Source organism: Prinia subflava, chromosome 19 (assembly GCF_021018805.1).
Source record: "Prinia subflava isolate CZ2003 ecotype Zambia chromosome 19, Cam_Psub_1.2, whole genome shotgun sequence".
NCBI lineage: Eukaryota > Metazoa > Chordata > Aves > Passeriformes > Cisticolidae > Prinia > Prinia subflava.
Window position 1 is genome coordinate 3,453,479 of NC_086265.1, and position 12,167 is coordinate 3,465,645.

At 44.8% G+C, this 12,167-nt stretch overlaps 1 protein-coding gene across 10 annotated transcripts in view; it reads right to left on the reverse strand.

Annotated features, from left to right (window-relative positions):
- Nucleotides 1-11,879, reverse strand: part of ATXN2 (ataxin 2) — a 49,321-nt gene extending 37,442 nt beyond the window's left edge. For 5 of the 10 annotated variants that reach the window (XM_063416090.1, XM_063416087.1, XM_063416085.1 and 2 more), the window contains exons 1-5: nt 11,619-11,876; nt 4,958-4,994; nt 3,273-3,332; nt 2,523-2,594; nt 2,151-2,301 (exon numbers count right to left, since the gene is read on the reverse strand). In XM_063416090.1, coding sequence (XP_063272160.1) covers nt 2,151-2,301; nt 2,523-2,594; nt 3,273-3,332; nt 4,958-4,994; nt 11,619-11,731 — 433 coding nt within the window. In that variant the 5' untranslated portion in view covers nt 11,732-11,876. Of the gene's footprint in view, nt 1-2,150; nt 2,302-2,522; nt 2,595-3,272; nt 3,333-4,957; nt 4,995-11,618 lie in introns of all 10 variants that reach the window. The other 5 variants (XM_063416088.1, XM_063416092.1, XM_063416094.1 and 2 more) reach the window with 3 other exon arrangements.
- Nucleotides 11,880-12,167: the final 288 nt, after the last annotated feature.

Consider the following 12,167-nt stretch of genomic DNA (forward strand, 5'->3'; position numbering starts at 1 on the left):
AAGATCCAGACCCACAGCCAGGAGCTCATTTGTCCACATTCCTCCAGCCCAGCAGGGAACAAATGTCAAAATAAAATCCACAGATACTTATACTGAACTGGGAGACCAGGATGTATTAAAATTTTCAAAGCAGTATCTCCTGTAGAAATTTATTTAATTCAAGGGCTCCACAAATTCTAGAAGTCTCCTACAGGGTAAGAAACTACACAGAGAGAATCACAGAATATTCTGAGTTGGAAGGGACCCACAAGGATCATCAGGCCCCAATATCCCTACTCCAGGTAAGCCTCTCAATGGAGAGCTTGTGAAAAACCCTTTTATTTGACTCTGATTTTAAAGCCTTTCCATCAAGGAATTTCCAAATTCTCCTCACTTGTCTGTGAAAGAGCCAAAAACCATTGAGGGTCAGACAATTTCAAAGTCTCTGTTCCCAGGTAAGTGCAACCAGAGCACCAAGCAGGGACAATCCCCTAAACAAGGAGCACCAAGTCCTGAGGCAGGAGTTCAGAGTCAGTTTTCACTCTAAATCATCCAGTACCATGAAGATTTGGGTTCATTTACAAGAACAAAAGGCCAGCAGTTCCTCCATGCACATTCATAAACTTCCAGCCTTTTGAATCCTTGCTTATTTAATTTCCCAGGCAGCAGAAAGTCCCTCATTGCTCTAATTTGAAGGTGTGATCAGAGACTGAGTTACACTTTCGAGTGTCATTTCTAGATAATGTATTTTTGAGACAAAATGGAAAGCAGATTAATTCACCCACTCTGAGTTATCAAGTTCTGCAGCCCTCCAGTTTATCTTGCTCCAAGTCTTTATGGCTTTATTTCAGCTCTCCAGTATTTAAGAGATTTAGACTCAGTCATTCCACCTAATAAAGTGAACAGGGGGACTGTTCAACTTGAAACAGTCATTTTCTTCTAGAAAATGTCCATTGAGTAATTATTCCTAGAAGCAGTAGTATATTCCTCAGTCAGTCTGCTCAAAATATATAAAGATTGGGTGAGGGAGAGCCCAGTTTGCATTTACATTAAAGTGATGTTCATACCAAACCCATTATAAAACTGCTCTCATGTAATTTAAATTCCAAGTCCCATCCAGAACCTGGAATTTATCTGCATTTCAATGCTGCATTTGCTCTGACATTATGCATCATCATCTGGGAAAAGCAAAAATTCCTTGAAACAACAAACCTCTCATTCTGCAGCTTTAGATCAGGTACAAACACAAGGTAAAAAGAGGAATTCTCATTAAATGTTCTCAGCTCCCTACACATCTCTAAGCCCCTGCTAATGGGAATAAAACCTGTGTTCCAATAACCACCGAGCTCCTGTGACAGTTGTTAATCAACCTGTAAATGCACACAGAGACAATTTCACTCCATGCCATAAAAACCTGTGTGTTTCCTTTTATTCCTTACCCCAGCAAATCAGCAACATTAAGCATAAATCTGGAGATTTGCTGCCCAAAACCAGAGAAATCTGCAAAGGAATAGAACTGACTCGTGAGCTCTTAGGTTTTAGAAGAATAATCAGAGGTCAGACATTAAAAGTATGAAGACTGCCTGCAAAATTGTTTAATTTGAACAGTTTCAATGTCTTCGAGATTTTAAGACTTGTCTGTCACCTCTCTGTATTTTGAGGAGCTTTACCTACAGGACTACAAGAATTAGAGGGGAAATTAAAACACAAATAGAGGATTTTAAAAGAATTTAAAACTTTGTTTGCAGGAGTATTTATAGAATATTTCTATGAATGCAAGAGAAGTTACTTCAGTATAGACTCTATATATCTGAACTCAGAGAAATCGTCTTTTTCCAAAGATTTTCTGTATTCAATGATTCTTGCATAACACTTAACAGAGAAATTTAGAAAGACATTTACAAAAAACGTGTCTACCTCCCAAAGAATCTATAAAATATTCTGTAAAAACACTGAGGCTTTGCTTTCCAGACACCAAACCAGCTACTCAATTTTCTTTTTTTTTAATTTATAAATTTCTGATTTCACAAGCTGCTGAAGTTTTGCACTCTCTAAGAATCACGAATCTAACCATGAACTTCAGCATTTGGATCCCAAAGCATCTACTTCGAAAAACCTTGAATTATAATCTTAAAAAAAATCTTAAATTAAAAAATTGAAAACAAATATACCTCTTCTGGCATAATTGGTATCCATATCTTTAAAATGCACCATAACAAAGTCTGAAGACTTGAACAAGATACTCTCCAGGATGTCCTCCCGTTTTGGCCCCAAACTGGATTCTGCAGTTTTCCGATGAGCAGCATCAACCACTAAATCACACTGTGGGAAACACAAACACAAGGCACTGCTTCACTGCACAGTCATCCCCTCAAAAAATTCACATTGTTTGCAAAAAACCAGGTGTTTACAATCTGCTGGTGTAAATCTAGGCATTAACAGTAAAATATAATTCATGGCAAATATTTGAATTTTAATCTAATGTTGGTTATTTGGTATTAAGGAATTTCACAATAAGGAAGAGTCAAAATGTAAAAAATTACCTTAGGACTGTAGGTTTTAAAAACTCCTTCATATATACCACCATTTTTCACCTGTACTTCACATTTGGATCCCTAGAATGCAAGAAAAATGAAAATATAACTTTCTACCTATATGACAAATGACATTACAGTGATTTTCTTAAGTATGTGTTCTTTACATAGGTCCAAAGTGTAAAAATACAGCTCAATTTTTAGCCAAATCTCCTCATTCAGCATCTGCCCATTTAGAAATGCACTGCTGTGCTCTGCAACTCCAAGCTGGGTGTGTATGGGCAGTTCTGAAGGGATTTAAGATACTCACAGGAGAATATTTGGTTCTCACAAGACTCCTGACGGGTTAAAACACACAAAGAAGGTTTTGTGCAAACCAAATCTTATCCCAAATAAGGATAAATTCTTATCCTGGCCTCAAGCAGATGTGGGACAGTCTGCCTTCCTTCATTTTGCCATGTCAGGGCTTCCCTAAAAATCTTGGGAGAAAAGTTTCTAATCCCCACCCATGGACTCATTTTATTTATCCAGAACCTCTCTAAAGACATGAAATTCAAAATACAACCAGTGCACCTAAGGAATCTGTTGTACCTCTGTGAATTAAACCTTTCCAAGCCTAAAAATTCTCTGATCCTTTAAAATTCAACCTTGGCAAAAAGTGTTTAAAGTTTAATATTCACTCCTTTATATTACAATTAGTCAATTAATTAACAATTCCCTGTCACTATAGGAAACATTCTGCCAAATATGAAGACTTACAACAACTGATGTGAGTATGTGAACCATTCTCATGTTTGCATAGATGCCATCAAAAGAAATCTGAAAAATAAGAAAGCCATCATGAATATTGAAATTCCAAAAGCCAGAGCACCCAACCCAAGCTTTCACCAGCACATAGAAAATCTCAGAAACATCAGGTAAAAATCTTACTCAGACAAGATGCATGGGATGTTTATTATTTAATATTAATATTAAACATGCCAGGGGCATGTATATAATTATAATTAATATCAAACATTTTCAGAGGGCCTCTGATTTTTTTCTGGCCAGTTAAAGGTCCAGCACCCTCCCAACCAAGCTGAAAATCCTGGGAGAGCCCCTAATGTCACTCCATTAAGGAAATTCTCTGGCTGGCTGGGTGCAGTTGATACGCACAGATCTGAGGGGTGTCAGCAGGGCTTTGTTTTTAAACAAAAAAGCCCTGCTGGTTTTAAGAACCATCAGGAGAATAAGGCACTTGCAGTGCTGCAGAAGCAAAAAGGTGATTTCAGGCCTGCTCAACCTCATCCTTTCATCTCCCAGCCCTGATTACACACATTAACAGCAGCTAAAGCCATCAAATTGTGGAGTGCTAAATTGCCACAAACCCTGTCATTAATTTAGTCCAAAGTAACTCAGTGCAGCACCAGGACCTGCAATCCTGACTGGGAGAGCTGGGCAGGTGTCCCCAGGCTGCTGAAGGACACACTCAGCTCAGTGCAGGTGTTTTGTTGCAATATCTGGTATCTCTTTGTGTTTGTAAAACAAGAGACGCTAAAACAGCTCTTGGGATCTCACCATATTCTGAGTTTTTCAACTGAAAATGGATTTTAAGCTGTCAGCCACTTTCCTGGGATGAACAAACATGTTTAGGGACACTCCTGTGCTCAGCACACAGAAATCAACATTTGGGGATGTTTAGTGTTTGCCTGTGACCTTTTCCACCAGTTTTCCTCAAAGCTTCTTTAGTTTTCCTCAAGTGTCCTGGTATCTTCAATAAACATTTATGTAAGCAAACTGCAGCCCTTTTAAATCTTCCTGCTTCTGCTCCATTCCCCAGAAATAGGCATCTTTGAAAACCAGGCCAGCAACAAATTGGCAAATATTTGATTAGTGAAGTTCAAAGATTCATTCTTTCAATCAAAATCCATGTATTTAGCTCTGATAAAATGATGTTCTGCAAGTCAGGCCACATCTATACTCCAACAATACACAGCCTTGAGAACAACTGAAGCTGCACATTGGAGCTAGTGAGAATAATGGTTCAGCAATTTTATAGTAAAGCTAAAAAAAGTAGTTATTTTTATTTCATTAAATGCTGCCTTACTGTCATCTGTTTAAGGGTGAAGCCAATGTCAGAATTTTCAGATAGGAACTAATTCAAAAAGCACTATCTTAACTGCCTTAAGTTAAATGTTATTTATATTTACAGCTGTATTGCAAGAAAATGCAGAACATTTATATTAGTGCAGTCAAAAGTTTAAGTGAACTCCCCTCCTCATTCTCCCAGGAGAATTAAATGAATGTGAGATGCTACTCTTTAGAAAATTGTATCTCACTCTAAAGTATCCACCCACCGCGGTACCCCAAGGAAAAAATGAAGAGAATATTCCAGTATCTGCCATTCTTATAAGTTATTTCCTCCTGCTCTGCACTGGCACAAAGAGGAGAAACCACAAACTTACCGTGGGCTGAGGTGGTCCTTTGCCACTGCTGCGGCCTCTGGAATTAAACACACACATGGGATATGATTAAAGAACTGCTGTGTTTCCTAGCAAGCAAGAATTCCAAACCCATCTCAATTCAGAGTTGAGAATGGGGTCAGGAAAAGCAGCATTCCCAGAGAGCAGAGCCTGACAAGGACCCACTGGGTTTATCTCCTACCAAATGCCATCAACAGGCAGAGCTGTGATAAATTAACCTGTGATAAATTAAAGGACAAAATGAAGGAAACACTAATCTTATAAAATCAGAGTAAGACTAAAACAACAATCCTGCAACTAAAGCAAATTCCAAAACTTTGTGGCACACAAAAGCAGGAACCCACAAGCCCTACACAGCAGAGGGTCCCCTCCTTGAGCCAGGAGGATCCAAATGTTGTCACTGTGTCAGATTTGGGCCACCCAAACAACTGACCCTGCCACAGGCCACAGAGGAGTCCTGACTGTGAGATTCTACCTACAGAGCTCATTTCTAACTGCTCTCACAACCCTGAAAATCTTTAAATAATTATGTCCACTGCCCCAGGACCACCAGCTCCTCCTAATGCCAATTTGTCACTGTGGGATGCTTGGAACACTTGGGGACACTCAGAACACCCTGCACACTGAGAAGGGTCAGTCTGTGCCCTCCACCCCAGGCCCCTGAGCCCCAAAACATCCCTGCAGTTAAAAACGTCCCCAACAGCTCCAATTCTTCAACTCCACTGGTGTGTCTTAATTTTAAGATCCTCCCTTGTACCAAGAAGTCCTAGTTCCAAATACTCCTCATAGTGATTTAGATTTGTGTTATGACTTCAGGAACACTCACTGTAATGTGAGGCAAAAATAAACCTTCTGTTCTATTAAAAACCCCCTCAATTTTTTAAATAGACTCACCTTACTGACACACAACCAGTTCAAAAGACACCTGAGCAATCATGTCAGGTATTATCTAAACAACACTGAAATCTAAATCCAACTGGATGTGACACAATCATGGAATGGCTGGGGTTGGAAAGGACCTTGAAGATCCATCCTCATCCCATGGGCAGGGACATGTTCCTCTAGACCAGGCTGCTCAGAGCTCCTGAACCTTCATTAGATGCCAACTGCATTCAAATGCTTTTAAAAACACCAAGCTGGGACTGAATACAACCTACCCCCCCCAAAATAACAGGCCTTTCAAAAAGAGAGCTCACAGGGTAGTCAAAAAATCAAAGGAACTTCTCTAAGTGAACATAAATAACCCTTCAATAAATTCTGCCGAAATAAGCAAAGCCATCAGAGAGCCATGAAAGGCCTTAATGAGGAAAAAATGAAAAGCCACTAAGCTATCACCTGACTCATTTCCAACAAGCTTCTGCAAGAGAACTGTGGTCTCAGAGCATCACTCACGCTGGGGGCATTGGCTGATGGCAGAACTGCAGATTTGGGGTGCCCAGCAGGCATTTTCAGGATATTGCAGAGTGCTAATCTCACAAAAAAAAAAAGCTCTAATGCAAATAACCTTTATTTAACTTCCATAGGGCAGCCTCACAATATCAGGCTTGCTCCAGAGCAAATCTCACCATTTACAGAATTTGTTAAATGGCCTCTGAGAGAATTGAAGCCTTGTGAACCTGGAATGGCATTTTTGCATAATATTCAGACCCTCCTCTTTTTGAAAGTCATTTCACCAGATGTGGAACCCCCAAACAGGAGGCACAGCCCAGTTTGATTTGTCCTACTACTACAGTCAAAAATGTGACCATCACGGTCACTCCCGGAACTTTTGGCCAAAGTCAAACAATTTTACCAATTCTGCCTGCTGCTCTCATGGGTTTTAGAAGATCCTCCTTCCTCCATCAGCTAGAGATCAGAAGTGAAAGAGTTTCGTGTCTTTGCGAGAGAAACCACTCCCATTTTTAGCGACAAAGTATTCTTAGACCTGAAATAACTGGGTTGCTAGACTGGGCACAAAGTTTGGAGTATTCCCTCCAAGCATCAACCCAAAGTGTTCCAGATTTTCCATCTCTTACCACATTTCCAAAATTACTGTTCCTGCCCACGTTTCTTCAAGAAACAAACTGATTGTGCACATCCACATCAGCAAGAAGTCCCAACATCTACATCAACCAAGAATTAAAGCAGAAATTCCCTGATCTATCAGGTCTCTTTAGAGCTCTGACCTCTTGTTTTCCAGCTAAAACTGTTAATCACAAACCACTGGAAAAAAACTAAACAAAACACGTTCACAAAGATGAAAAAAGAAAGATATTTACCAATCCTACCAATGCAACAATTTAGCCACAATTGTATCTTCTGCTAAAACCAGGGCCATCAACTTGAGTTTTGTATTCCTAGAGATGAAGACCCAAGTTTGATCTATCATTTGACACATCTTTGATGTAACATATAAAAAAAAAACCAACTCAGGATCTTTACAAAAGCAAAAGGTAGATGGGTTTTGCCAGATGTTCAACATAATCTGGAAGAGGAGAGTAACACAAAGAAATGTAGGTGGGGGAATCTAGGAAGGCTCAGTAGCAATTTGGCACCATTACCTAAAATCCCATTTTCATTAGGTAAATATGGCAAAATTTAAAAAAAAAAAAATTAATTTCGCATTGCAGAAATGTTGTTAAAAGTAAATCTGGGGGAAGGCAGGACAGCCTGGCAAACCCAAGGTGGGAACCCTTTGCTTTGGGGTCACAAAGTCACAAATTCAGTACAAAGTAACGACTGAGCAATTAAACTTAGTGCCAACTCCTTGGGTCCAGCAGTTACACCCCAGGAGGCAAAGTCTCCATCAGGGCCCAAAAGCTGCACTATAAATGTTTTTTTCCCAGCAGCAACTTGCACATTTTTTTCTATTTTTATGAGCATTTCCTTAGCATCCCTCACCTCCCTCCTTAATGTTTACATGCCAAGTAGAGTGTTTGTATAAGCAAAACAAGGTCACGCATTTGTATCTTCTCAGTTAATGCAAGGGAAACAAAATCATCCCTGGATGGGAAAGAAAGTCTCCAGTTTTCTCTCCAGCAGCATCTTCACTTTGAAACTAAGAAAATAAATGCAGACACTCTGCAATTAAGGTCTGGAGCAGAAATGCTGCTACAAAGACCTGAATTTAAAGAGTGTGAATGGATGTCTCTGGAGCAGTGACTGACATTGTTGCAGCTTGGAAAACAAATTTACAGGGTACTCTAAAGAACTTTAGTGCAGAGAGCTGGCAAAGCTTTTCTTCTAAGGGAGAAATCTGAAGTGCAAGGTTTTATTTCAGTGCAGTGTTCGGCTCTATAAAGCCAAATGAATCGAAGACGTCAAGTGAAGATTATGCAAGAAGTCCTGCAGTTTTATTTTCTGTAGTTTTTTCCCCCAATACCGACATCAATAATGTCAATTCTGTCTCCACACAGGGTGACAGCTTCTACAGCGTCTGGGTATGGAATAACCTGACTCAGTTCTGACCCAGAGCACACCTGGAACCTGCTGAGGGGCTAAGTCATTGAAGAACCTTCACAGACATTGCCACGAATCGTTGTTAAATTAAAAGTTACTCAAAACCAGGGATATAACACCACCCTGAAGTGGATTCACAGCGATAAGGAAAGAGGCCTGCAGGTTAACCAGTCATTCTGCTCAGCAGTTTAGCACAGTTGCACTAAAACCCACACAAAGATGTCAGAACCAACTAGAAAAATCTCTGACAGGCACGAGTGAGCAGACCTCCAGAACAGTCCCTGTCCTGAAATTCCAGCACCTTGGCACTCAACATTCCCCTTTCCTTCCATCTGAACAGGATGGTCACCACCCTCAAGCCTTCAGCAAGGTTCTCAAGAAAGGGATGTCAAGGAAGAAGAAAAATAAATGGAGGTAAGAAGTTCGTGTCATAGACTGAACCATGGGGGTGGTTTCTGCTTTAGCTTTTTGATGGGAAAAAAGTCATTTTTAAAGGACAGTAACTCGATGTATTCTTACAGCACTCCCAAGCCCAGTTAGGCAAGCAAGTTACCAAAATGAAAAAACCCTCCTGCCACAATTGTAACAAGACAAGAAACATCCAAACCCTGACTCTGTTTTGCCTTCAGATAAAATAACGATGGGGGAAAATTAACAACAAAAAAAGGATGAAGAGATGGAGGAAGGCTGGGATAGATGCAACCAGAGGACAGCTAACCCTCCTGTGCTTGCATAACAGCAAAACTCCACTCAAACACAGAAAGTGGATGTTAGATAATGTTCTGATAGCACAGGAAGCAAGTTTGTGAACCAAGTCTACATTTTCCCTAATTACAGCTCGCTGTGCTATTGGCATCTCCCCTGCAGCCCAAGCCCATCTGCCATAGTGCACATTAAACAAACAGAGCACTTCACTCGGGGCCTCTTTATAATAAAGGTATTTATCCTTTTTTATCTCAAACACCGTCAAGGATGCCTTCATTTCTGATTTTTCCCTTTGTCTAGAAGCAATTAATAGTAAAATACACTGGAACATCCTGGTTGTTCACACAGGATTTTACCTTTCCTGATCTGAAATACAGATGTGCAGCAGTGTGAAGCCACAGAGACCATGGCAGTGAGCAGAGCTGACCCTTCCCTTGTGATCAGAGGTAGAAGGACAAATGCTCAGCCCAATTCTTCCAGTAACAAACCCACAGCAGAAAATCAGGCCCAGGACAGGTAATTATCAATGAGTTTTCTGGCCAAACTAAGCTTTTAAGAGCAACTTAGCCATGAAATGTAATATTTTTTTCTGCATGGCAATGTTAGTGCTGCAGGGAAACGAGCTGCTGGGCAGAAAGCTTGGCATAAACTGGAGATGTTTAAGTTTTTATTAAAGAACATAATGCATCAAATTGATACCAAGATGCAGGACACTAAAATTTTCATTTTTCTGAATAGAAAAGTCACTCAGCTTTTCATTCATACGGCCAGATTTACAGCATGAGCCACCTCTGCATTTGTACTCCCCAAAAGACGAAGGACGGCTGTAGGGGAAGTTCTCTGAAGGTGTTCCATGGAGATCCAGCAGACCTGGGACTGTGATTTTACAGACCCTCCATTCAGAAATAACTTGAAAAATTAAGAAAGAAAGGGCATGAACACCTCTGAGGGAATAGCCAGAACTCCCTAAGGAGTTCTGAAGTAGAATTTATCCAATAGAACCAGAAAGGCAACACTGGTAGGAGAAATCTGGTGGCTTTAATTTTAAACTTGGGAGAGAATTTGAAGCTCGCGTGCCCAAATCTATGGGGGCAAGTGCTTGCCATCGGGCTGAATTTCAAAAAATAAGCTGGAGGTTTTGTTGCCCTTCACGTTAACCTCTACAGTGCCACTCTGTGTTGGCAGGGACAGAGCCCAGCAAACATCATGTCCCACCTAATGCCATATGTAAAAACTATAAAATCGGTGCTCTGAGCTGCTGAGGTGTTGTTGTTGTTGTTATTTATTTTGTCCTTTTCAACCCTTCCAAAGCTCTTCCGCTTCCAGTTTCACTGGCTGGGAACAAAGTAAAACCCTATTTCCAGTGATGTCCAACAATGGGGCCACTGTAAATTCTGTTTTATCGCCAGTGCACAAAACAGAGTGGGAATGAACGTCCAGTTGAAGAGGAAGATGAATAAAACTCGAAATGAAACTGCTCTGAGCGACTGTGACCTTCAGAACTGTTACCGTCCTGCTCTGATGGTTTGTTATGAGCCCCACGGCCCCGGAAAAATTCACAGCACTACCGAGTTTATTATTTGGGGGGAAAAAATATCAGTGGATTTGCGTGGCTAATGATTTGAGAGCAGGAGCGGGATCAGTCTTCCAGAGGCAGCGAGCGTGGGGCGGGGAGGGGGGGGAGGCGAGGAGAGGGCTCAGCCTCTGCAAGATTCCTGCCCCAAAAATCTGCGAGAAAGCGAGGCCGCGCTCGGAGCCACCATCCAGCGGCGCGGCGCGGCCCGCCTTCCCGCGAGAATTTTATTGCGATTTCCATTATTTAAAAAAAAAAAAAAATCGGATGAAAATACCAAAGACAAAAAAATTCAAAAATATTAAAAATAATAACGACCCCCCACTTGATATTAAAATAAATAAATAAAATCCGCCCCCAACCCCCCCACCCCTCCCACCCCCGGGTGAGCCGAGGCCGCTGCGCCGCCATCGCGGGGCCGGATCGCCGCCCCCTTCCCCGCCCGGGCCGCCCCCCGGCCCCGCCGCCATCGCTCGCGGCCCTTCCCGCGCCGGCCCCGACACGTGCGGCCCGCGCCCCCCGCTCCCCCCGCTCCCTCCTCAGCAGGCGGGTCACGTCGGCCCGGGGGAAGCGGCGCCCCCCGCCCCGGGCCCCGCGGGGGACCGAAATGGAGCCTCGGCGCCGTGCCCTCCCCGCGCCTGAAGGGCACCGGCCGCGGCCCGGCCTCGCCCCGGCACTGCGGAACCCCCTCGGCGGGGCCGCGAGCGCCGCCGCGCCCGCCGCCATCGCGGCCCCCGCCCCGGCCCCGCCATGCTGCGGGCCCCGCGCCCCCCCTCCCCTCCCCGGCCGCCGCCGCCGCCGCCGCCGCCCATGGAGGCCGGTGCGGGGCGAGGGCGGGGGGAAGGGAGGCGGCGGGGGCGGGCGAGCGGCGCCCGCGCCGGGCCCGGAGCCCGAGCCGGGGCCGGTCCCGCGGCACTGCGCACCCACCTGCCCATGTTCTGCCTCCCCGCGGCTGACGGGAGGCCGGGGCCGCCGCCGCCGGGGGGCTTGCGGTTGTTGCCGGCGGGCTGCGCCGCCGTCGCCGCTTGCTTGAGGGACATGGCGAGGAGGGAGGGGTCGCGCCGGGGGTCGCGCCGGGCTGGGTGCGCTCGGCCGGTCCGCGCTGCGCTGGCGGGGCCGGGGCGCCGCTGGCTCGGCCGGTTGCTCCCAAACAGTGCGAGCGGGGCGGAGGGAGCGGAGCGCGGCGCGGAGGGATCCGCGGGGGGGGGCGGGCGGCGGCCGGGCCGCGCCGCCGGGCGAGGGCAGCGGCGGGGCCGGGGGGCGCGGCGGCCACACCCGCGGGCTCGGGGCACCCCCGCGGGGCCGGCGGGGCGCGGCGGGGCGGCGGCGGCGGGCGCGGGGCGGGCGGCAGCGCGGACTCTTTACGGGAAGTCGGAGGGCGCGGCGGCGGTGCTGCGGCGGGTGAAGGGGCGGGGAGGGAGGGGGGGACACGTGAGGCGGCGGCGGCGCGGGACGGCGGCAGCGCCCGCCCGGCCC